General features: G+C 43.3%; 1 protein-coding gene across 5 annotated transcripts in view; it reads right to left on the reverse strand.

The window, feature by feature from the left end:
• The window catches only part of gcgra (glucagon receptor a), a 114,030-nt gene that overhangs the window by 17,754 nt on the left and 71,211 nt on the right, over positions 1-25,065 (reverse strand). For 2 of the 5 annotated variants that reach the window (XM_020050794.3, XM_020050795.3), the window contains 8 exons: positions 8,408-8,583; positions 7,669-7,768; positions 6,903-7,010; positions 6,597-6,691; positions 6,240-6,346; positions 5,449-5,599; positions 1,865-2,024; positions 168-228 (listed from right to left, as the gene is read on the reverse strand). In XM_020050794.3, the coding sequence (XP_019906353.1) occupies positions 168-228; positions 1,865-2,024; positions 5,449-5,599; positions 6,240-6,346; positions 6,597-6,691; positions 6,903-7,010; positions 7,669-7,768; positions 8,408-8,461 (836 nt within the window). In that variant the 5' untranslated portion in view covers positions 8,462-8,583. Of the gene's footprint in view, positions 1-167; positions 229-1,864; positions 2,025-5,448; positions 5,600-6,239; positions 6,347-6,596; positions 6,692-6,902; positions 7,011-7,668; positions 7,769-7,920; positions 8,017-8,407; positions 8,584-10,751; positions 10,784-14,544; positions 14,823-25,065 lie in introns of those variants that run through there. The other 3 variants (XM_020050796.3, XM_010903063.4, XM_010903064.4) reach the window with 3 other exon arrangements.

Here is a 25,065-nt window from a genome sequence, read left to right on the forward strand (position 1 = left end):
CCCCACCACAGCATTCTTCAGACCCACCAGTCTTTTCAAATGTATTAGCATTTGCCTTCGTCCCTAGAGATTTTCTAGTAATTTACAGTGTCTAGACGTTTTGCTCAACTGGACAAACGTATAATTGGTGACACCTCTGGAGAGAATTAGAGAAGGAGAAAACTTACCCTTGGTTCTCATACAGGTATTTCACTGTCAACCAGGGCACTAGGAAGATGAGGGGAGCACCTGTAGAGAGGGTCACACTAGAGGTTACGCCACTCAGCCACATTGACACGCAACAACTCTTCCTCCACCAAAAATGTTTCTGTGGATAATCCCAATAAAAGAAAACACCAAAGACTTTACAAAACACACACATTCTACACCTCCTCACCCAAGACTTTACAAAACACACAGACACATTCTACACCTCATTACCCAAGACTTTACAAAACACACACACACACACATTCTACACCTCCTCACCCAAGACTTTACAAAACACACACACATTCTACACCTCCTCACCCAATACTTTACAAAACACACAGACACATTCTACACCTCTTTACCCAAGACTTTACAAAACACACAGACACATTCTACACCTCTTCACCCAAGACTTTACAAAACATACACATTCTACACCTCCTCACCCAAGACTTTACAAAATACACACATTCTACACTTCCTCACCCCAGCCTTTACAAAACACACATATTCTACACTTCCTCACCCAAGACTTTACAAAACACACACATTCTACACTTCCTCACCCCAGCCTTTACAAAACACACACATTCTACACCTCCTCACCCAAGACTTTACAAAACACACAGACACATTCTACACCTCATCACCCAAGACTTTACAAAACACACACACACACACATTCTACACCTCCTCACCCAAGACTTTACAAAACACACACACATTCTACACCTCCTCACCAAATACTTTACAAAACACACACACACATTCTATACCTCCTCACCCAAGACTTTACAAAACACACACACATTCTACACCTCCTCACCCAAGACTTTACAAAACACACACACATTCTACACCTCCTCACCCAATACTTTACAAAACACACACACACATTCTATACCTCCTCACCCAAGACTTTACAAAACACACACACATTCTACACCTCCTCACCCAAGACTTTACAAAACACACACATTCTACACCTCCTCACCCAAGACTTTACAAAACACACACATTCTACACTTCCTCACCCCAGCCTTTACAAAACACACACATTCTACACTTCCTCACCCCAGCCTTTACAAAACACACACATTCTACACTTCCTCACCCCAGCCTTTACAAAATACACACATTCTACACTTCCTCACCCCAGCCTTTACAAAACACACATATTCTACACTTCCTCACCCAAGACTTTACAAAACACACACATTCTACACTTCCTCACCCCAGCCTTTACAAAACACACACATTCTACACTTCCTCACCCAAGACTTTACAAAACACACATTCTACACTTCCTCACCCCAGCCTTTACAAAACACACACATTCTACACTTCCTCACCCCAGCCTTTACAAAACACACACATTCTACACCTCCTCACCCCAGCCTTTACAAAACACACACATTCTACACCTCCTCACCCCAGCCTTTACAAAACACACACATTCTACACCTCCTCACCCCAGCCTTTACAAAACACACACATTCTACACCTCCTCACCCCAGCCTTTACAAAACACACACATTCTACACCTCCTCACCCCAGCCTTTACAAAACACACACATTCTACACCTCCTCACCCCAGCCTTTACAAAACACACACATTCTACACCTCCTCACCCCAGTCTTTACAAAACACACACATTCTACACCTCCTCACCCCAGCCGATGCACAAGTAGATGGTGAAGTAGTTTCTCTCTGTGAAGACAGTGATGACCAGGAGGTTGTGGAGGTAGATACCTTCCACCAGCAACCAATAGCTGTTAGCCATGATGCTGTATTGCATCATCACGATGGCGATACGACACCCTATGTCCGTCTAGAAGACAACACAACAGAAATGACCATTCATTCATTCACTCTTTTTGTTATACATCAGTCACTGGAGGCGAGCGAACAGAGTAGCTAATAATGTGTTGCAAATTCCCTTGAGAACCAGGCATTCCCTTCTCCCAACAATGATGAGCCCCACCCCCACACCCTCAGGCACCTAGCATACGTCTGTAACTGCCGTAATGGCCTCCACGATAATTGGAACCCTTGGTACAGTTAAGCAAATAAAGCTATGAAAAATGTAATCGTTGTTTATCATGTAAACAACCGAGGAGTCTCTGGGACGACGTCAGGAGGGAGTCCCAGACAACATGCTAACACACCCTTCTTAATGGGCACTGGCGATGGCAGAGGGACGATTATGCATGGGAAAATACAGAACAAATGGAATTAGGGAGCAAAGAAAGGAGATAGAAGCTAGAGTATTGACCCGAGTCAGTGTACGATGGAAAAAGAACAAGTCTCACCAAATTATCCTGAGACTTAAATTTAAGTTTGTTAAGTAGGAGAAACGTTTTATTTTTTTAAGTTGGAAACACGGGTGGTAAAGCAAATAAATATACTTTACATAACATTTCTAAAAGCAAAAACTGTTTCTGTTGAATTCACTCATCCATTACAATCTGCTTGATCATACACAAAAAAATATGAGAGAACTGATACTCATGTAAAGTACAAATCTTAATCAAAAAATATTTTTTTTTCTCAGAAACATCACAATTATTGAGTCCTGGAATCTGTAATGAAACAAATCCAATAGAAATAAACTGGGGTATAAAATATTTAATTAAATTAAAACACATGCCAAACATATCAAGGCAGTAATGAAGATATGTTAATCAACTGAAGCTGTGAGAAACCTGGCTGAATTTTGATTCAGTCAAAATGTTTGATGCAGAGTTGAAATTCCAAGATGGTTCAAGAGGGGGGAAAATATCTCCAAGGATCACAGGAGGGTAATTGCAGAGTTTGATTAAATATTGGAGTCAAGGACATCTCCCAGAATAATTTTGGTCGCAGTCACCAAAGATGGGTGGTAATGCAGAAATGTAGGTAATATGATTTTGTGGGTCTGTTTTGCTTCTAAAGGCCCAGGGAACCTTGTTCCGATACATGGCATCATGAACTTTGTCAAGTTCCAGGAACAAAATTGGGCTGTCTCTACCAGGAGGCAAAAACTGGGTTGTCACTCGTTCTTCCAGCAGGACAACGACCAAAACATTAATCCAGATCCACAGAAAACTTTCTCTGACCACAAAATCAAACTTGTGCAGTGGCCATGCCAGTGCCATTACCAAAACCCCTGTGTAAAACCTATGAGGTGAGATGAACAGAAAAGTCCACATGGACCAAGGACTTTCAATGATCTGAAATAAAATGAACAAGGGTCTCAAATCCCTTGCTTTTATTTCTCCCACTTAATTGAACAGAACAGGAGAAGAATCTGTGCTGTTATCTTGGCAAGGGAGGGGTGCAGAAAATATTAAGTGCAAGGGGGTAATAAACATTTAAAAAAATATTTATTTCTTGACTTTTTTCATTTAAAACTGTTTACCTCATTTAAAGGGGCCATATGTAAGTTTGTACTGTACTACTAGCTCGAATTCAAACATAAATAGTTTTAAGTAAAAGAGGAGCAGACAAGTCGTGTCGTTGTTTAAATTCAGTCTTGTAAAAGTTAGAGGCAGGATTCTACACAGTGTCCTTTCAAATAAATAACTCATATTTAGTACTTGGATGACAATCCTTTATATTTAATGACTGGCTGAAGTTGTAAATCCAAAATCTACAATCAAGACTAGACATTGCCAGCTCTCTTGTTCACACTGCAAAAACAGTCTTTGAAAAAAATAAGAAAGTGTAACTATATTTGAGGAGAAAGTGAAATAATAATAATTAAAAAAGAAACTATTTGATATAAAAGGCATATTTTCTAAAACCAAATGGTATTTACCGAATACAACTTTAGCTTGTTAAGAAAAATGTACCTTACTTTAAGGATGGTTAGAAAACAAGATAATTATACTTGATAAGACAGATTTGTTTTGTTGTGCATGCGCTATAATGATGCACAGAAACACACTTGACTAATATTACACAGTTGTGAAACCACTTCGGCCCAATCTTCATTGTTTCATTTCAATTCCAATATGCGGGCATACAGAGCCAAAACCCCAAAAACCTGTGTCACTGTCCAAACACATATGGACTTCACAGTATATATTGTAAACCTGTGTCACTGTCCAAACACATATGGACTTCACAGTATATATTGTAAACTTGTGTCAATGTCCAAACACTTATGGACTTCACAGTATATATTGTAAACCTGTGTCACTGTCCAAACACATATGGACTTCACAGTATATATTGTAAACTTGTGTCAATGTCCAAACACTTATGGACTTCAAATTATTGTAACCCCGTGTCAATGTCCAAACTCTTATGGACTTCACAGTATATGTTGTAAACCTGTGCTCGTTGTAGTGTCACAGTGTGGTCCAATTGGACATCTGTTCAGTTTTGACAGTGTTTCTAGCATGCCTACACATTTTTCTGTAATACCCCAAATAAACTTGACTGATTGATGCATGTAGGTGCCAGACCCCGCCCCACACATTTCAGTTAATCATTAGAATCATTACAGATGTTTTACAGGTAGACTATCACACATTTCAGTTAATCATTAGAATCATTAGAGATGTTTTACAGGTAGACTATCACACATTTCAGTTAATCATTAGAATCATTAGATATTTTACAGGTAGACTATCACACATTTCAGTTAATCATTAGAATCTTAGGGATGTTTTACAGGTAGATATGATGTACCTAACAATTATGTTTTTCACTAAGCATTCGATAAGAGAATAGAGAACTGTTAAGGCTAAATGTTAAGTATTAGTTCCAACTGGTTAAGTTGAAGATTAAAGTTTAGGAAAAGCTTTCAAGAAAACAATTTAAATGGGCAGGATTTGAACTGTAGCAGATTTTATGTTGGCTCTTAAAATTAAATGTTTTGCATCACAGTTTTAACTGCGGGGTGTGAGCAGATATCATGTGGGGGTCTTATGGACCATAATGTTAAACTTGGCCTTCATTTGCAAGAAATAGACCCAGATGAAAATCCGGGGTCATAGGCATTGCTTTAATCTAAAAATCTACCAACCACTTATTTCCCTTAGTACTTTCTATCAAACCTTTTCACGTTGTCTTCATTAAGTGTTTCACCTCCATTTGTAGCCATGTGTTTCAGTCACGTCATTCACTAAATTAAATATTGACATACACTGTCATTATTGTGTGTGATAGGCCGCATCAGTCACCCCAAAATACACTGGCAAAATATTCAGCCTTGAATGTGCTGTGTGTAATGGCCTGGGGACGCGGTGAGAGGACGGACAACCTACCTCGCTGACCTCAATCTCATACTCGTGTTTCTCTCCCAAATTGACGTTGTTGTCTTCGAACATGGCGTCCTTTATCAGAATGGACAAAGCCCGCAGGATGAAGGAGGCGAACAGATTCATGTGGATGTTGTTCCTCATACAGTGTAATTTCCTGAGAACAGAGGGATGGAATGAGTGAATGAATGGGAAAACACAGTCAACAAGGAGGAGCCAAGTACCCTCATGATTATACACGACCAGTTGGTTGCTCATTGAGGTGTCTCCTATTTTAAAGAGCAGCCAGGGGAAAAGAGGAGAGATGTGGGGATATTGGAGAAGAAAGAGATGGGAGAGGAGTTGAGCTGTTTATTAAAAGAGCCTTGGAAAATGAACAAGACACAGAGGTTCTAGTAGATGTTGTTCCCAATTAAATGTAATTCCTGTCGGGGGGGTCAACTAAAGCTGACGCCACGTAATTGTTGATGGTCTGGTTGTAATGGCTTGTTCTTTGAGTTGTTTCTCAATACATTTAATTCAATTGTTGCCTGGCAATTTACAACACACTTTGGATGAGGTCATCTAATAGGAAACACAGTCAAATGTTATGCTACAGATATCTGAGGGTGTCATTAGTCCCATGCAGTTCAGTTTGTAGAGCTTGGTGCTCAACACAACAGGGTGTGTGTGTGTGTGTGTGTGTGTGTGGGAGGTCTGTCATTCTTCCCAGTAACAGTGTGTCATCCTGCCTAATCTAGCTGTTCATTCATTATTATCAAACTGGTTGCATGGTTGCTTTGGAAGACTGTGGTTACCTGAAAGTTATCAGGATTCCAAGTGCTAGCACTAGAGCGCCCAAGGACAGAGAGTAGCCCAGGGTGTAGATGATCCAGAACTTCTGAAGGATCTTGCCATAGTACTCCTTCAGAAACACATGGACACAGAGAAACATATATTTACCCAATTACAGCCAAGGTATTATTATTATTAAACGGTTAACAATTAACGCTCTACTTCTGCATTAGCTATCAAAGTAATATAGTCTATAACCAGTCTCGTAACCATTCAGCTTCCATTCAAGTCCAGTCCTGGGCTTAATCTGGGAAACCAGTCCCGTACGTTTTAACACGGCATTCCCGAGCCTCAGTCACAACAGACAACATTATGGTCACCTGATCAGGGTTGTTGTTTTCACACTCCGTGCTGTTCTGCTGATCAACCCACTGGCCGTCTGCTTCACACTGCCTGTACACCGACCGGTTCTGGACTGGAACACACACATGGTATAGTCCCAGCCACTGTTACTGACCCACAACATTACAATGTAATGAACACACACATCGTATAGTCCCAGCCACTAGTACTTCCTTTTAATGGATTCAAACTTGGATCTCCTACTTGCACACACTTTGTACTGCTAAACTAAAACCTGGACGTTGCATCCTAAGACCCAACACACAGACACACGTTCAGCTGACCTTTGTTATGCCAGGGCAGGTACCACGGGCAGGACACACTGACCGTGGTGTTAGGGAGTCCATCAGGCCAGCAGGCGAAACGATCAAACGTCCGGTTGCACACCACACCTGTACAGGACCAGTACAGATCTGGTTACACCTCTCCACCCCTCCCTCCACCTCTCCCTCCATCCATCCCTCCCTCCATCCCTCCCTCCATCCCTCCCTCCATCCCTCCCTCCATCCCTCCCTCCACCTGGCTCTCCATCCCTCCCTCCACCTCTCCACCCCTCCCTCCACCTCTCCATCCCTCCCTCCATCCCTCCCTCCACCTGGCTCTCCATCCCTCCCTCCACCTCTCCACCCCTCCCTCCATCCCCCCTCCACCCCTCCCTCCACCTCTCCATCCCTCCCTCCACCTCTCCATCCCTCCCCTTCACCCCTCCCTCCATCCCTCCCTCCATCCCTCCCTCCACCTCTCCACCCCTCCCTCCACCCCTCCCTCCACCTCTCCACCCCTCCCTCCACCCCTCCCTCCACCTCTCCACCCCTCCCTCCACCCCTCCCTCCATCCCTCCCTCCACCTCTCCACCCCTCCCTCCACCTCTCCACCCCTCCCTCCACCTCTCCACCCCTCCCTCCACCTCTCCACCCCTCCCTCCACCTCTCCACCCCTCCCTCCACCTCTCCACCCCTCCCTCCACACTGCTACATCTATGAACAAAGCATCTCTGCAGTGCTTTGCGTTGAATGTGGGTGGGCGTCTGTGTGCTCGTCAGATTCCCACCAGCGAGTGGAGGTTCTCTGCTGATGTTGCGGAGACACTCCTCCTTGTACTTCGCCCATTTCTGCACCAACACCTTAGGAACAAGTACAGCTGGGGACACCTGGGTAGGAGGGAAGCAGGCAGACATGCAGACAACAAATCACTATTCAGATGAGTATAGAGATGTTTTCCAGGTTAGGGCTGGCTCATTGGAAACATGGACATTTGGGGTTAGGTCACCAGAAAGACAAACATGTGTGTGCATTACGTAACCATGGTCAGAAGAACGACAGCGGCAATGAGGAGCCATTTGGCAAACACAGAGAGAAACCATGTTTGAGGGCACCAGGGCCCAATCACAGAGGGTCACTGCAATGTAAACAAATGTCTCTTACAACACTTAAAACACCACTGATGAAGTCCACACCAGAAATGGTCTTCATAACAGTGAGTTACACAACAACACTTATTTTTTGTGTTTTTATTTTTACTGTTATTTTAGCAGATAAGTTGACTATGAACACATTGGAAATGTGTGTGTGTGTGTGTGTGGGTGTGTGTGTGCGTGTGTGTGGGTGTGGGTGTGTGTGTGCGTGTGTGTGTGGGTGGGTGGGTGTGTGTGTGCGTGTGGGTGTGTGTGTGTGTGTGGGTGGGTGTGTGTGTGCGTGTGGGTGTGTGCGTGTGTGTGTGGGTGTGTGCGCGTGTGGGTGTGTGTGGGTGTGTGCGTGTGTGTGCGGGTGTGTGTGTGTTTCAGGCTCACCTGAATGCTTGAGGAGACGGCGAGCAAGGTGATCAGGGGGAAGATCCGTGACATCCCTTAGGTCTGCTGCCTGGTGGAGGGGCGTGAGGGGCACTGGGCTGGGGGAGGGGCAGGCCGGGGGTCAGAGGTCACCTCACCTCATAGGAGGGCTTTGCCTGGGCTCACCGCCACTCTAGCTGAATGAAAAAAGACAGCGGGGGTCAGATACAGCGCGCGGATACGCACTCAGGCACACCCAGACCTTGTATCTGGACGACCCAGAGACACACATCCCCCAGCAGACCAACCCACACCCACTCATCAACAAAGCACTCGATGAACAATCACGCCGACACACAAACACACAACAATTGAATTGAACTAAACAGGAAAGGCACTTGCCCATTCATTACAGGACTACCATCTGGGTGTGACAGCTCCTCGTTAGCCAGGAGGGCTTCAATGGAACAACACTTGACTTCTGAAAAAGAACCCTGGCTCTGCCTCCGCCACCCCTGTCTCCCATGTCCTCCCTCCGTGGCAGAGTGACCTCATCGTGCTGCTCTGCACGTCAACAGCAGCGCAGGGATGGATGCACGTACGTGTACGCACACACACAAACGCACGCATGCACACACACACACGCACACACACAAACACACACGCACACACAAAAACACACATGCACACACAAACACACACACACACGAACGCACGCATGCACCCAGACACACAGAAGATCTCAATGACCTGGGATCAGCCTTGGCCTTGCTGGCCCATTGGATCCAAGTACAGCTACATCCTCCCGCCCAACCACTTTTCTACTGTTTACAATACATTGCGCTGCGTCAGGTCTAATTAGTTGAGCACAGAGAGAGTGGGAGCGAAAGACAACAGAGGGAGCGAGATAAAGACCCGTGGACAGGGGGAGGTAGAGTGAGAGAGTGGGAGGGATGAAAAGAGGTGGAGAGAGAGACCAGTGGACAGGGGGAGGTAGAGTGAGAGAGTGGGAGGGATGAAAAGAGGTGGAGAGAGAGACCAGTGGACGGGGGAGGTAGAGTGAGAGAGTGGGAGAGAGGAAGAGAGGTGGAGAGAGAGACCAGTGGACGGGGGAGGTAGAGTGAGAGAGTGGGAGAGATGAAGAGAGGTGGAGAGAGAGACCAGTGGACAGGGGAGGTAGAGTGGGAGAGATGAAGAGAGGTGGAGAGAGAGACCAGTGGACGGGGGAGGTAGAGTGAGAGAGTGGGAGGGATGAAGAGAGGTGGAGAGAGAGACCAGTGGACGGGGGGAGGTAGAGTGAGAGAGAGGGGAGGGATGAAGAAAGATGGAGAGAGAGACCAGTGGACGGGGGGAGGTAGAGTGAGAGAGTGGGAGGGATGAAGAGAGGTGGAGAGAGAGACCAGTGGACGGGGGGAGGTAGAGTGAGAGAGAGGGAGGGATGAAGAGAGATGGAGAGAGAGACCAGTGGACGGGGGGAGGTAGAGTGAGAGAGTGGGAGGGATGAAGAGAGGTGGAGAGAGAGACCAGTGGACGGGGGGAGGTAGAGTGAGAGAGAGGGAGGGATGAAGAGAGATGGAAAGAGAGAAATTGAGAAAGGCCACCGTACGCAGACCTGGCTGTGGAGAAGAGAGGCTATTCTGGCCACAAAATGAGGTGGAAGCGGAGCTTCACTTCTTAATCAAATGCCAAATTTATGACCAAATACGATACATATCTCCCTCCATCACACAGACCCCAAATTAATATAAAATGAAACATTCATAATCTCCCAGAAAGAATGAGAGAAAAAGAGAGAGATGAGAAAGCGCAGGACCACACAGCAGAATAGAGGCCAATGACAAGGTCTGGGGTTGGAGAGCATCATTACAGAGGTTAAAAGAGATTGACGAGGAGAGACAGAGGGAGAGACAGCCAAGAATAAAAGAAGAAAGAGAAAAATGGGGGTGGGAGTTCTGGGGTTACATCGACATGACCAAGGCCAAAAACCTCTGCCAGGAAATCCTTTCTCACTCCCAAATGCCACACTATTCCCTGGATAGTACACTTCATTTGGCCAGCTCCCATTGAGATTAGTGTGCCATTTGTGACAGGATCTCTAGTGTCCCAGCAAAGAGTCAGAGAAGACAGTGAGTAGTTCATTCTCTCACAGATACACTTTTTGCTACTATTAGCGTGCCTTGTGTATATACACCATGTTTTGCATGTAGGTTTTGAGCAAGTTAGTGAGTTAGTGCACTAGTATTACATTTATTGTGTGTGGTGAGTATTCGAAAGTGCACTTTTGGCCACGCGCGTCCGTTTGTGTGCGAGCGCCCGAAAAACCTGTTTGTTGTGCTTTGGTCTTCCTGAACCAGCGGTCACTCACCTCTTCATAAAATCTGCACCTCACCGCCACGGAGCTTCAGTCGAAGTCGGAGAACGGAACGAAATCTGAAACGTTTCTGCAAAAAACACCTTTATCGTGGAAACATTTTTGGCTAAAACGTTTCAAATTCCATTCTGTTCCAATCTCTCTTTGCAGGCCTTGGAGGCGGGTGGGGGTTTGGTGCGTGTGGCCCACGCGTGGGCGGCAGTGTAAGCACGCATGCATGCGCTTGTGACATTTGGTTTGTGTGTTGCGAGCGCGTCGTTGTCCTGTGGCGGCGTGCGCTGTCAAAGGCGTGCGCTTGTGTGCTTTCATTGGAGTGCCTTGACGCGTTGTTCTCTTATGGCGCTTGTACTTTTTGTCAGAATATAACAGTAAGCACAAAGCGGAGCGTGGGGGACGCCGGGGGCAGTTCACTGACAAACGTTTCATTAGGCACAGTGTAGGACCTTCCGTTGCCCTCTTCACCCTTTCAAAAAGGTAACATTTGTACATCCTATAACTTCAACGTTCTGCAGTCTACAGGTATTTGTTTATTTATCATTTCAACTTTTTTAATATTCAGACAAACAAACAACAAAAGCAGATTTCTGCTGATTTCTTATCTCTGGATTTTCCTCTATGGAGGGACATTGACTAAAACCCATCTGGCTAAATAACTTAATCTGCTCATATAACTCGGCCTTTGTCCTGCACTTGTCTGTTGATGTGCCATATTATGCCATGTGCAACGTTTCGTGTGGGTCCCAGGAAGAGTATATACTCCTTTTGGCGGCAGCTACTGAGGATCTTAATGAAATCCCAAATCCCATTACTCAGTCCCAGCGCTCAGCCGGGGTAGATGCAAATTACATAGGAGTCATTAAGAACTACAGCTCTAAATGGACCGTTTATGAATGAGGACAGGACGCTGTGATTCCACCGTAGCCCTCGTTAATCTGTTTAGCTACGGCTCCCATGTTATCAATGCTGAATCTGCCAGACCCATAGAAATGAATTTACATCCTGTCACATATTGGTGTTGAAAAACAGTTCACATGTGAGTTGTCGAGAAGTGACTGACTACATGCAGGCGTAGCCACATGGGGACCCTAACTCTAACCCTAACCCTAACCCTAACCCCTAACTCTAACCCTAATCCCTAACCCCTAACTATAACCCTATTCCCTAACTCTAACCCTAATCCCTAACCCCTAACTCTAATCCCTAACCCCTAACTCTAACCCTAATCCCTAACTCTAACCCTAATCCCTAACCCCTAACTCTAACCCTAACCCCTAACTCTAACCCTAATCCCTAACCCCTAACTCTAACCCTAATCCCTAACCCCTAACTCTAACCCTAACCCCTAACTCTAACCCTAATCCCTAACCCCTAACTCTAACCCTAATCCCTAACCCCTAACTCTAACCCTAACCCCTAACTCTAACCCTAATCCCTAACCCCTAACTCTAACCCTAATCCCTAACCCCTAACTCTAACCCTAACCCCTAACTCTAACCCTAATCCCTAACCCCTAACTCTAACCCTAATCCCTAACTCTAACCCTAATCCCTAACCCCTAACTCTAACCCTAATCCCTAACCCCTAACTCTAACCCTAATCCCTAACCCCTAACTCTAACCCTAATCCCTAACCCCTAACTCTAACCCTAATCCCTAACTCTAACCCTAATCCCTAACCCCTAACTCTAACCCTAATCCCTAACTCTAACCCTAATCCCTAACTCTAACCCTAATCCCTAACATCTGCCACCTTTGAAATGAGTATTGCCACCCCAACTGCCACCCTGACATTGACCTTAAATAACAATAATAATAATAAAGTTGTCCATCATATAGTCATAAAAAAAATATCTGAACTTAATAATACACTACCACGCTAGTGTATTATTAACCTCCCGCTATCGACCTTCAGAAAAAGCCAATGGTGCATTTAGGATAGATGCTCATCTGATTCAGTCATGCATGGACATGTAGTCAGTCGAACAAATTGAGTTCATTCATCTTTCTTTAGACTTGTTTGTTGGATGAAGGTGAGTAGTAAATAAGTAGTGAATTTTATGTAGGAAAAGTAGGATCTGTTCTCTAGATATATCTATTTTATTTCATCTCTATGTTTACTATTTAAGTGTTTTTGTGGTTAACAATGTATCATTTCAATCGTGGTTTGCACAGTTAATGCCAGACATGGATTTGCATTTCACATAGTTAAATGCTTGAATATTTTTTGGAAAACTATGGCTGTTTCTCAATAATATTACAGTGAACATCCAAGCATCCAAGTTTCCAAGCATGTAATTGTCCAGTCCAAAACACAGTTTATGTACTCTTTACAGTCAAATTAAAGTGATGGCGGTTAAGCTCCAGTAACATTTTGATATGGAGGGTGTAGAGGGTTAACATTACTATGTGTATGTGAGCTAGCTATGTATGTCTCTGAATAAACTTTAGTGTTATAGTTAGCCTACACTGTTTTCATCTAGCAGCTGTCTTTGTAGTTATTGTTCTCAGTGTAAACAGACTGTTCATTGCTCAATATAAATTCAGTATTAAAATGATGAACATTTGTGACTAGACTAGTTACCGTAGCTGGGCACATTGAATCAAAAAGTGAACTTCATTAACCGTAAATCCGTTCAACAAAAAGTTTACTTTGATAACCGTTTATGAGTTAAATTGTTAAAATGTAACAGCCTGAGACTAGTGTGCAATCTTACTGGAGAGAAATGCATTATTGACTTTGGAAATAGCATCTAGATATGCAGCACAGCAAGCATTGGATTTGGTCACGTCCACCAATTCAGGGTTTTAAAATAATATTTATGACGTTAAATAAAACAGAAGTTAATTAGTCCGATAATGATATTCACAGTTAACTTAAACATGAAATAATTAACTAAAACCATATGGTGGAGGTAAACTTAATAATAAACGTTAGTCATTTTAACACAATGCTCAATGGTGTCTAGCCTGCTGAAACGTAATTCCGTGGCGTAATGGTTAAAGACAATACTTCTCATGTGGAAGACCTAAGTTTGAATCTAATGAGAGCAACAACATTTATTCATTTTATTTGTGGGCTGCAATAAAACTGTTTTGTGGTTATACAGTAAAAAAAAAAACTAGAAACCAGGCATTGTTTTTTAAACTTTTTTAGGCATGCAAATCAGTTTAACACATGTTTGCCTATTGTAGGCCATCCAAATAATGTAATATAACAAATGACACTTATATGTACAGGTTAATTTATCTAATGTATTGTGATTATTGTTTGAATTATGTTTAATTTACCAAGTAGGACAATTCTATACTGTATGTCCTACTTGGTAAATTAATAAATAATATTTATCTACTGTTGAATCATTATTTTGGAAAAAATTGTGTTTTAGGTATTGTGATCAAAATCTCACGAGTATTACAGTCTATAGAGCTAATATGATTCAGTGCAATAACATCATTATTTGGCCATTGATGTTGTTACAAAAGTTACCAATAACATATTCTGCAAATTGAACTTTGTCCAATTTATAAATAACATGGTGCCACCCCATATTGTGCTCTTGCCCCCCCCCCCGCCCCCCCCTTCCACTCCATGTCTAAAATCCCTCGCCACATCCTCGTAACCTGATTACCAAAAATAAATTAGTTCCTTTACTGGCAAAAATAGTCTACAACAACAGGGCGATCAAATTACGATACCACATCTGTAAAAAGCACGTGAAAAGCGCGGTGGCATTCACCTGGCTGACCCCTATTGAAATAAGGAGGAATGGAAGTGTGCCGGAGCTTACCGGTAATGGGACGTAGGTGTGAGCGCATGCTATGGTAGAGTCAGAGCGGGTGGGTCAGGTCGTGTGGGCAGCACGCATCTGGGGGCCGACTGCTCTCTCGCACGGCCTCAGTGAGGCTAAGGAATATACGTTACTGGTTTAGGAAGGGTTCCCCTCCGTAATCTCGATCACACGTGCGCGCACGAGCGCTCAGACGCGAACGTCTCTTTACACTGACCACGGCATCTGCTGCGGGGTGTACGTAACCAATAAAATGTCACAACTTTGGAATGTACATTAACACAAGCGAGCAAACACGCAAACACAGCGCCGAAAAACATACCCACGCGCTACCTTTCTCGCACACCCACACACGCATCCACTTCTCAACACACTACCCTACTGACAGCAGTTTGTGCAGCCCGCAGCACCAAGTAGGTACAATGATTAACCAGAAAAACCGAGTGCTCTGGAGTACCGTCACGAAAGTGCGAAAAAGACAGTGGGAGAGGAAGGAGAAATGGAAAGGGCATAAGATCGAGATCAAAAACGGAGAAAGAGGAAGCTGAAAAAGGCTAGGGAGAGAGAGGCAGAGAGAGCGAGGGAGGAAGAGAGATAGAGAGAGAATCAGAGGAAATTGGGAAAGAGGCAGGAGCAATAGAGTGAGAGACCATTTTGACATGGCTGTAAGTAACATCATGTAACCTATATGTGGACATTAGGCCTCTGGCCTGAATGACCACTTATTAACCAGGTTCCTAACCATCGGTCAAGGACAGAGATTACAGAGAAATCTGCCATAGCCCATAAACCACAAACACTGGTCTTAATACAACATGTATGATTACTTGCATTTGCATTTAAATTGCACATCTATACAGTCCATTTGTAACCGACATTATACTTTTTATTTATTTTTTTTAGTTTTATTTGATTGGGACAGTGCATGTTAATGAACAAGACATGGAGTACATGCATGTAAACATGCCAGATTACAGCCAAGGGCTAATTTCCATCTGTAGTCCCACGAGCTAAGATCACACAGCTCACAAAAACATTGCAAAATAAAATTTACATCTACAGTCAGTTCATAAATTTGCTAAATCCTATATACAATATTCACACAAAACTACATTCAACTTCACAAACACTAATCCATATACACATTACAAAGTAAAACAATTTAAAAAAGGATAAAACATACATACTAATGTGTGCAACTTTGATTTTCCCTTTTTTTTTACTTAATACTTGTACATTTTCTGCCCTCTTCTATTTGCACTTCTGGTTAGATGCTAACTGCATTTCATTGTACTGTGCTTGTGCTTTTCAATGACACTAAAGTTGAATTTAATCTAATGATTACTGTACAGTAGCAGCATAGTGAGCAGCCAAGGTGTTGTGGTCGAGTATTTCTGAGCAGACAATTATTCTAAGAAAGCTTCTCTCAACTTGTTCATCAAAGTTTTCTTAAAATGTTATTAGAGATAAACGTTCTTCACACTGCACGGAACTAAAAAAGGTATTCTGAACTGCTGATTTGTTTGGATCTGGTATGTGACTCTAAAAGGTTTGATGTCACTAACGTGGCCCGATATGATAAAATTTCCCTAAAATAGTTTTATGTAACCAAGGTAAATGCAACAACTGGGAATTTGGGGGAAGTTTCTGGAATGTTAACCCAGTGTTCATGGTCAACATTAGATCATTCAGCTGCTGAAAATCTAGCTGACAGTCATGACGTCAGTCAAGCCACGTTTAGGTTTTGCCCACATACGAAACATGAGAAAGACAAATATAAAGGGAGACACAGGGGAAGAGGGGAAAGACAGAGAAGGAAAATGGCAAAGCGAGCATGAAAGAGAAAGACTGGAAGAGAGATGGCAGAGACCAGAGTAAGAGGAGACAAAGACTAATGTGCTGATTGGATTTATTTACCTTATGTTTCCCGTTAACTTAGTATCATAGACACACAGAAAACAAGCAGTACAAGACAGAAACACAGATGCTGTATGAAAGAAACAAGCAAAGAAAAAAGAAAAAGGAAAGCCAGAGAGAGAAAGACACATAATTGGGAGACTGTCTACTGTTGATTGAGTTTGGTTAGAACCTGAGGGGAAGACAGACCTGATCTGATATCCCCACGACTACTGATCTCTGATAAATACCCTTCTGATATCACCTTGACTACTAACTCTTAACCAATACCCTTCTGATATCACCTTGACTACTAACTCTTAACCAATACCCTTCTGATATCACCTTGACTACTAACTCTTAACCAATACCCTTCTGATATCACCTTGACTACTAACTCTTAACCAATACCCTTCTGATATCACCTTGACTACTAACTCTTAACCAATACCCTTCTGATATCACCTTGACTACTAACTCTTAACCAATACCCTTCTGATATCACCTTGACTACTAACTGTTAACCAATACCCTTCTGATATCACCTTGACTACTAACTCTTAACCAATACCCTTCTGATATCACCTTGACTACTAACTGTTAACCAATACCCTTCTGATATCACCTTGACTACTAACTCTTAACCAATACCCTTCTGATATCACCTTGACTACTAACTCTTAACCAATACCCTTCTGATATCATCTTGACTACTAACTGTTAACCAATACCCTTCTGATATCACCTTGACTACTAACTCTTAACCAATACCCTTCTGATATCACCTTGACTACTAACTCTTAACCAATACCCTTCTGATATCACCTTGACTACTAACTCTTAATCAATACCCTTCTGATATCACCTTAACTACTAACTCTTAACCAATACTCTTCTGATATCATCATGACTACTGGTCTCTTGATCAACTACCTTCTGATATCACTACAACTTCTGACTCTGGATCAGTTCTCTTCTGATATCATCATGACTACCGACTCCTGATAAATACATTGGGGAGAACAAGTATTTGATACACTGCAGATTTTGCAGGTTTTCCTACTTACAAAGCATGTAGAGGTCTGTATTTTTATCATAGGTACACTTCAACTGTGAGAGACGGAATCTAAAACAAAAATCCAGAAAATCCCATTGTATGATTTTTTAATAATTACTTTGCAGTTTATTGCGTAACATAAGTATTTGATCACCTACCAACCAGGAAGAATTCCGGCTCTCACAGACCTGTTAGTTTTTCTTTAAGAAGCCCTCCTGTTCTCCACTCATTACCTGTATTAACTGAACCTGTTTGAACTTGTTACCTGTATAAAAGACACCTGTCCACACACTCAATCAAACAGCAGCTTGGTGAGAAGGCAACAACTGTTGGCGCAATTATTAGAAGATGGAAGAAGTTCAAGATGACGATCAAAGTCTGTATTTCCCAGCAACAGCCCCGAAACCTGAAGGATCTGGAGAAGGTCTGTATGGAGGAGTGGGCCAAAGTCCCTGCTGCAGTGTGTTCAAACCTGGTCAAGAACTATAGGAAACGAATGATCTCTGTAATTGCAAACAAATGTTTCTGTACCAAATATTAATTCGAACAAAAATGGGCTGCATGGTTAAATTGACAGAAAGAAGCCTTTACTGTGCCAATGCCACCAAAAAAAAAACATTTACAATATGGCCGACAACACCTTAATATGCCTCACAGCTTCTGGCACGCTGTCATTTGGAGTGACGAGACCAAAATAGGGCTTTATGGTCACAACCATAAGCACTATGTTTGGAGAGGGGTCAACAAGGCCTATAGTGAAAAAAATAATCTTTGTTGCCATGTTTTGTTTTATGATTGTGACAATCTGTAATGACCTACAGATTGGCACAATCATAATTTCCCATAAGAAATAAAAGATGTGTTCTGCCTGCTCACTCGTGTTTTCTTTACAAATGGTACATACACTCACCTAAAGGATTATTAGGAACACCATACTAATACTGTGTTTGACCCCCTTTCCCCTTCAGAACTGCTTTAATTCTACGTGGCATTGATTCAACAAGGTGCTGAAAGCATTCTTTAGAAATGTTGGCCCATATTGATAGGATAGCATCTTGCAGTTGATGGAGATTTGTGGGATGCACATCCAGGACACGAAGCTCCCGTTCCACCACATCCCAAAGATGCTCTATTGGGTTGAGATCTAGTGACTATGGGGGCCATTTCAGTACAGTGAACTCATTGGCATTTAAACAATGCCCAATTGGCACTAAGGGGCCTAAAGTGTGCCAAGAAAACATCCCCCACACCATTACACCACCACCTCCAGCCTGCACAGTGGTAACAAGGCATGATGGATCCATGTTCTCATTCTGTTTAATTCTGACTCTACCATCTGAATGTCTCAACAGAAATCGAAAAATCATCAGACCAGGCAACATTCTTCAAGTCTTCAACTGTCCAATTTTGGTGAGCTTGTGCAAATTGTAGCCTCTTTTTCCTATTTGTAGTGGGGATGAGTGGTACCCGGTGGGGTCTTCTGCTGTTGTAGCCCATCTGCCTCAAGGTTGTGCGTGTTATGGCTTCACAAATGCTTTGCTGCATACCTCGGTTGTAACGAGTGGTTATTTCAGTCAAAGTTGCTCTTCTATCAGTTTGAATCAGTCGGCCCATTCTCCTCTGACCTCTAGCATCAACAAGGTATTTTTGGCCACAGGACTGCCGCATACGGGATGTTTTTCCCTTTTCACACCATTCTTTGTAAACCCTAGAAATGGTTGTGTGTGAAAATCCCAGTAACTGAGCAGATTGTGAAATACTCAGCCCGGCCCGTCTGGCACCAACAACAACCATGCCATGCTCAAAATTGCTTAAATCACCTTTCTTTCCCATTCTGACATTCAGTTTGGAGTTCAGGAGATTGTCTTGACCAGGACCACACCCCTAAATGCATTGAAGCAACTGCCATGTGATTGGTTGATTAGATAATTGCATTAATGAGAAATTGAACAGGTGTTCGCACAGCATTGTGGCTCATCAATATATACTGTGCATACAGGTATTTTCTAGTAACTAAATACTGTAGCTGTTCTGTGCAATGCAACCATCTGGGTGCAACTATGGTATTGTGCGTACAGATGCTGTCTTCTAATTAAATTTCCCAGTTGTTTGCTGTAGCAAACTGGGTCAAATTAACATATGTCATCTGTAGGACAACAATCAAAAGGAAATTTACTGGATAATTATCTGGTTGGGGTTTATGAGTCATAGTGAATATTGAGATCCCTTTTTTGGTATGCTTACACAGCACAACAGTAAACCCCAATGAATATCAGGGTCAATATCCTGTCTATGTTTGTTCCGTCGTCGATAGCAGCCCAGGACTCCATTTCTCTGGAATCAATTTAGACGTTGTTATCTGGGATTAGAAGAGTTTAGGACCGCCGGCTGGAGAGGAAAGACACTGATGTTTAACGAGGCACTGAGAGTGGGCAGGAATGGGGCACTGTAGAGTGTGATAGGAAATAATCAGCCTTCTGATCAGGGAAGGGGACTGCACGCGCCCAGTCACGTCATCCTTCACCCTTCATGTAACACACACACATGCACACGCACACACACCCCCACGCACACACACACCACACACACACACCACACACACGCACACACACCCGCACACACACACACACACACACAGCACGTCAAGCGTTTCAGAGCGAAAATTCTCTGAACTCTGTGTGACCCTGTAATATGATTGGAGGCCCAGTGTCCCAGCAGTACCACGTCTACACACACACACACACACACACACACACACACACACACACACACACACACCTCTACAACCTCAGGCCATCCACAGTCCACATGGCTTTCCCTTTGCCCTAGCATCTTTAGCCTTGCTTTCTTATCTGTATATTTTACAGTACTTCACAGATTTAGAATACAAAATTGTCTCCATCTCATCTCTCCGGTTTATTTCAAACTTCCACACTGTGGAGTACCTCAAGCTTTCTTTTGTGGGTGTGTGGGTCTGTGGGGGTGTGTGTCTATGGCGGTGTTTGACCGTGGGTGTGTCTGACTTTGGGTGTTTCAGTCTGTGGGTGTGTTCTAAAATTCACTACAATGTAACAGCACATTCGTTCAGTGGTGCCAGAGTGAAACATGTATGACCGGGTAAACGCCTATCACCCACGGAACAGGAAGTGTCAATATTGGTAAAGGAAATGTATAAGTGAGATTAAATATCTGTTTCTAAAGGAAGCTAGCAAGCTATCCAACTGTAGACATTTCTCCTAGGTGCTTAACTTTTGTCCAAACACTTGAACATAACCCCACTCCTTGACCAGCACATCCAACGTCCACTCAAAATGCCCCAAGAGGAGAACACTCAGACATCGTCACTCTGAAACCCTTCACATTTAACGGTAGCAGAACAGAAGCAGTGATGATTCATCCACTTTTTCCCCAGTTGTTTGTATTTTTAGTCTCTTTACGGCCATCTCGCTCTTGTCCTCTCACATTCCCGTCACTCCCCATCTCCCTCTCCCCATCTCTCTCCCCATCTCTCTCTCCCCATCTCTCTCCCCATCTCCCTCACCCCATCTCTCTCCCCATCTCCCTCTCCCCATCTCCCTCACCCCATCTCTCTCCCCAACTCCCTCTCCCCATCTTCTTTCTCTCCCCCTGTATCGTTTGCTCTCAATCTCCCCACGCCCCTCTTCTATCTGGGCTGCTGTGTTTGTCAATCGCAGTAATTAACAACAAAATGAGCGTCCTCTTCCAGGACACGCGTTGTGCCATACCCACTAAGCATCTGTTGTTTCCGCTAAGCATCATTGAACTCCCCCTGTAGAGTGGCTGCTGTGTTTTATGTTTATGTTCACATAATGACTGTTTTAACTAGAGTGGCAGTTGTGTTTTATGTTTTTATTCCTAGAATAACTGTTTTGAATCGAGTGGCTGTTGTGTTTAATGTGTTTACTATGGAGTGACTAGAGTGGCTGCTGTGTTTTATGTTTTTATTCCTAGAATGACTGTTTTGAATCGAGTGGCTGTTGTGTTTAATGTGTTTACTATGGAGTGACTAGAATGGCTGCTATGTTTAATGTTTTTACTATGTGACCTGTGTTGAATCTATATTAATTTGATATTATGTATTTTTGTGCTGTTCCTCAGTGCAGATTGTACAGGACACACAGTCATAACATGAATGAAAATGAACCATATACTGTATTGAGGAAACAAAGTAGGAGCAGTTAAGCTTAGCCTTAAATGTCTGTTTAACTTTTTAAGAGCCACACCAGTCGATTGATTGTCTATCTCAAGTCTCCTTCCAGCTGAAGAGTCTCACCTTGCAATCCAATCACTGGTTTAGAAGACAAAACAAGACCGATTCAAGCCAATTGAAACAGACAAAGCACTCAAAGAAACCACATGCTGTACGCCTAAACCTCCCGGGTTTTAGGCATTGTGATTGGCGTTTATATGTCAGAACACACGGTAAGGTAGATTAAACTAGGTGAGATTGTATGGTTTAGGAGGAGCATTGAAATGGGATGTTTTTGTTAAATGCCATAAAACCATATTCTCTGTGTTGTGTCAAGCATTGCCTTATTATGCAGTATTCTTCAGATGCAGCATGTTGGGCTGCTGCCTGCTATGTGAATCCCACTCATTCAGATCCTCACCCTGACAATTAGGCTGATCTGGGGGCTAGTATCTGGGCTGGAAGTAATGGGTTGGGAGGTGTGGAGGTGAGTGTGTGTTTGTGTGTGTGTGTGCTTGTAATGTACTTTGAGGTGAGTCAGTCTCATAAGGGTAATTGGGTCTATTCTATTACTGTGATCTCTCTGGCCCCTGGTCACAGACACTTCAAACGTTAAAGCCACAGTCCTGAGTTTGTGTTTCAGCCCTGCACATCCGCACGGTTCGGTATAAAACAGCCGGTTGGACGGTTCAAGGAATCATCTCCAATTCATAGATGGAACTACGGATGCAAGCCCACAAGATCAACATTTCTAAATGTTTTGGTATTAAATCAAATCACCAATTGAAAAGCAGGAGCAAATCCCAGACCGTGACGTGAACATCATCCTTCTCCCTAACTCCTGAACCCCCTTGCCCATTACAAAGCCAGAGGTATACCTTAAACACCAGCCCTTCACACAAATATCCAAGAGCACCTGTTTGTACCCTCTGCTTCTTGTCCAACCTCATTAGCCTCTGTCCATCCTCTGATCACTTAAGACATTACTGATCCTGACTGGATTAAAATCAGTTTTTTGACATTAGGGCACGGATTTGTCATTTATGTTACGATATCATCACAATACTTAAGGGCCAAGACAATGTGCGTTTCTAATCTCATGACTGTACAGTGTACATCTGCAATTTAATAGTGATACATCATTTTTCAGCAGTAGGAGGAGGCATTTATGACAAGATGGAGAACAAGCGATTACAGAGTTACGGTCCATATACAGCTAGGATACGTTCCGTCAAAACGATATGTTATGAAATGTTATAACAGACTACATCACGACTGTGTGTCCCACTTGAATCCCCATCACAATGAATAAGGATGAATAGACAGGAAATCAATCACATTCCAGGTGACACCCAGACTAATGTGGTTGTCCCTTTTGGTAGGCGCTGATCTAGGGTGCTAACGTGGGAGTGACTCTGTGATTAGAATTAGATTCTCTCAGAAGTGCTGAGTGATTATAGTGCTTGTTGAGGTCGGCCGGTTTTGGTTTGATGGCACACATTGGTCACATCAGCGAGCGCGTGTGAGGCTGGCTAGCAGCAGAGGCAGCAGTGAGGATTTATATGCATCTTTCTGGCTCAGATTCGCTAGAGACGTGCTCCGACCATGAAATACTGCATGTGCACAGAGGGATATAGATCACCCCGGAGGCAGATTTAGAGAAGAAAAATACCAATTATTGAATGCATGGCGCAAGAATAAATGGAATTAATTGAATATTGAACATCACAATGGACACAGCTTGACAGAACCAAAACATGAATGTGTCTATTTCCACTAATTGGTCTTATGTCAAATTACATCTGATCTTTTTCAGCTCTGATTTTATTGGATGGGGGGGGTATTTGAAAAATGGATGGTTGTTATGCATCTGAAGGCACTTAACACATCAACAGAACGGTCCAACTGGTGAACATATGGGGATGAATATTCATGAGTGCAAATGTCATAAGCAATTTGATGTTGACACGACAACATCATGGACAGTTTGAACTGGGCAGACGTTATCCAGTCTGAAACAGTCAATTTGGAAGTAATTGGTCAATAAAAAAGGACAGGAGATGAAAAATTAAATCCGCACCTTTGGACCTCTATCTCCGCCACCAAACCTCCTCCTCCCCCTTTTCCCCTTATTAAAGGGTTGTTGTTAGATACAGGGACCTGACAACAGACTAATGATGATGAGGTTCCATTTGGTAGGAACAAACAGCCCGGGGGGTCTTCATTTTTATTCTGTCAAGAAAGCTACTTCATGAAAAAAATCTTTTTTTTAAATCAAAATCTACACATTCTTCTCTCCTGAGACTTCTCCAGGTCTTTCGTGTACAAACTGAAGTATTTTTTTCTGTGATATACCCATTGAGATATGGGTCTGCCTGACAAGAGGGGTCCGATAACCGATATTAATTCCTCCAAAGGAAGGCCAAGAAAAAGCTAAAATCAAGAATTCAGTCAGACAAATCATTTTGGAGTCTGAATGCAGAACCAACATTCTAGGGTTAACAGCTTTTCTGTCTTGAGAAACATCCGACAAATATCAAACTGTGATTTGAACCCTCCTATTATTTCTGTGAACCGCGCGTGCTGAACCAATTCCATACTGTTGATTGGACTCAATTACCAGGTCACTACCCTCAACACTTATTCAGTATATCACCAGAGCAATGCGCTGTTCCTGCATGTCTCAAACCATCCTCCACCGTTTTTCCAGTCCCCCCCATACGAAGAGAAAGCACTTAGAATGAATAACTGTAGAGACTTAACCTAATCGCCATTAAAACGTTTTAGAACCTGTGCCTTGGGGCAATTTGCCTACGGAGCTATTCAGATGGGACTCCACTGGGGTACTCTCCGTGGACTCTAGCTCAACAGCGTCATACCAGACCCACTACATAACAAACACTACAAGCTAAACGTGCCTGACTCCATCTATCTCTGTATGACTGACTTCCAGTGGGACAGGATGCGACGCGTCAAGATGGGCATGCTGATTCCTGGACTCCGTATCCCCCCCCCGAGCGAGACGCGATGATGTGCGCTCTCACCGCTCCTCTGCTCCCTGCCGACGACCGTACCTCCAACCAAGACTCTGTGGAGACTCAGACTGGGTTTGAGGTGGAAGGCGTAAAGGGTTTCCGGAATGTGGACTTAGAACATGCTGCGTATACATGTCTGGGTGACTACTGGCTCCGGATTGACATGTTGGTGACCAATGATGTAGCCAAGTATGTACACACAGACAGACACATGTGCTCACACACAGACAGACACATGTATTCACACACACACAGTATTTAACCATAGAGGGCTCAGTATCTGCTCTGGAGTTCTGCAGAACCAGGATGACACGCCCCATTGA

Source organism: Esox lucius, chromosome 11, assembly GCF_011004845.1.
Source record: "Esox lucius isolate fEsoLuc1 chromosome 11, fEsoLuc1.pri, whole genome shotgun sequence".
Taxonomy (NCBI): Eukaryota; Metazoa; Chordata; class Actinopteri; order Esociformes; family Esocidae; genus Esox; species Esox lucius.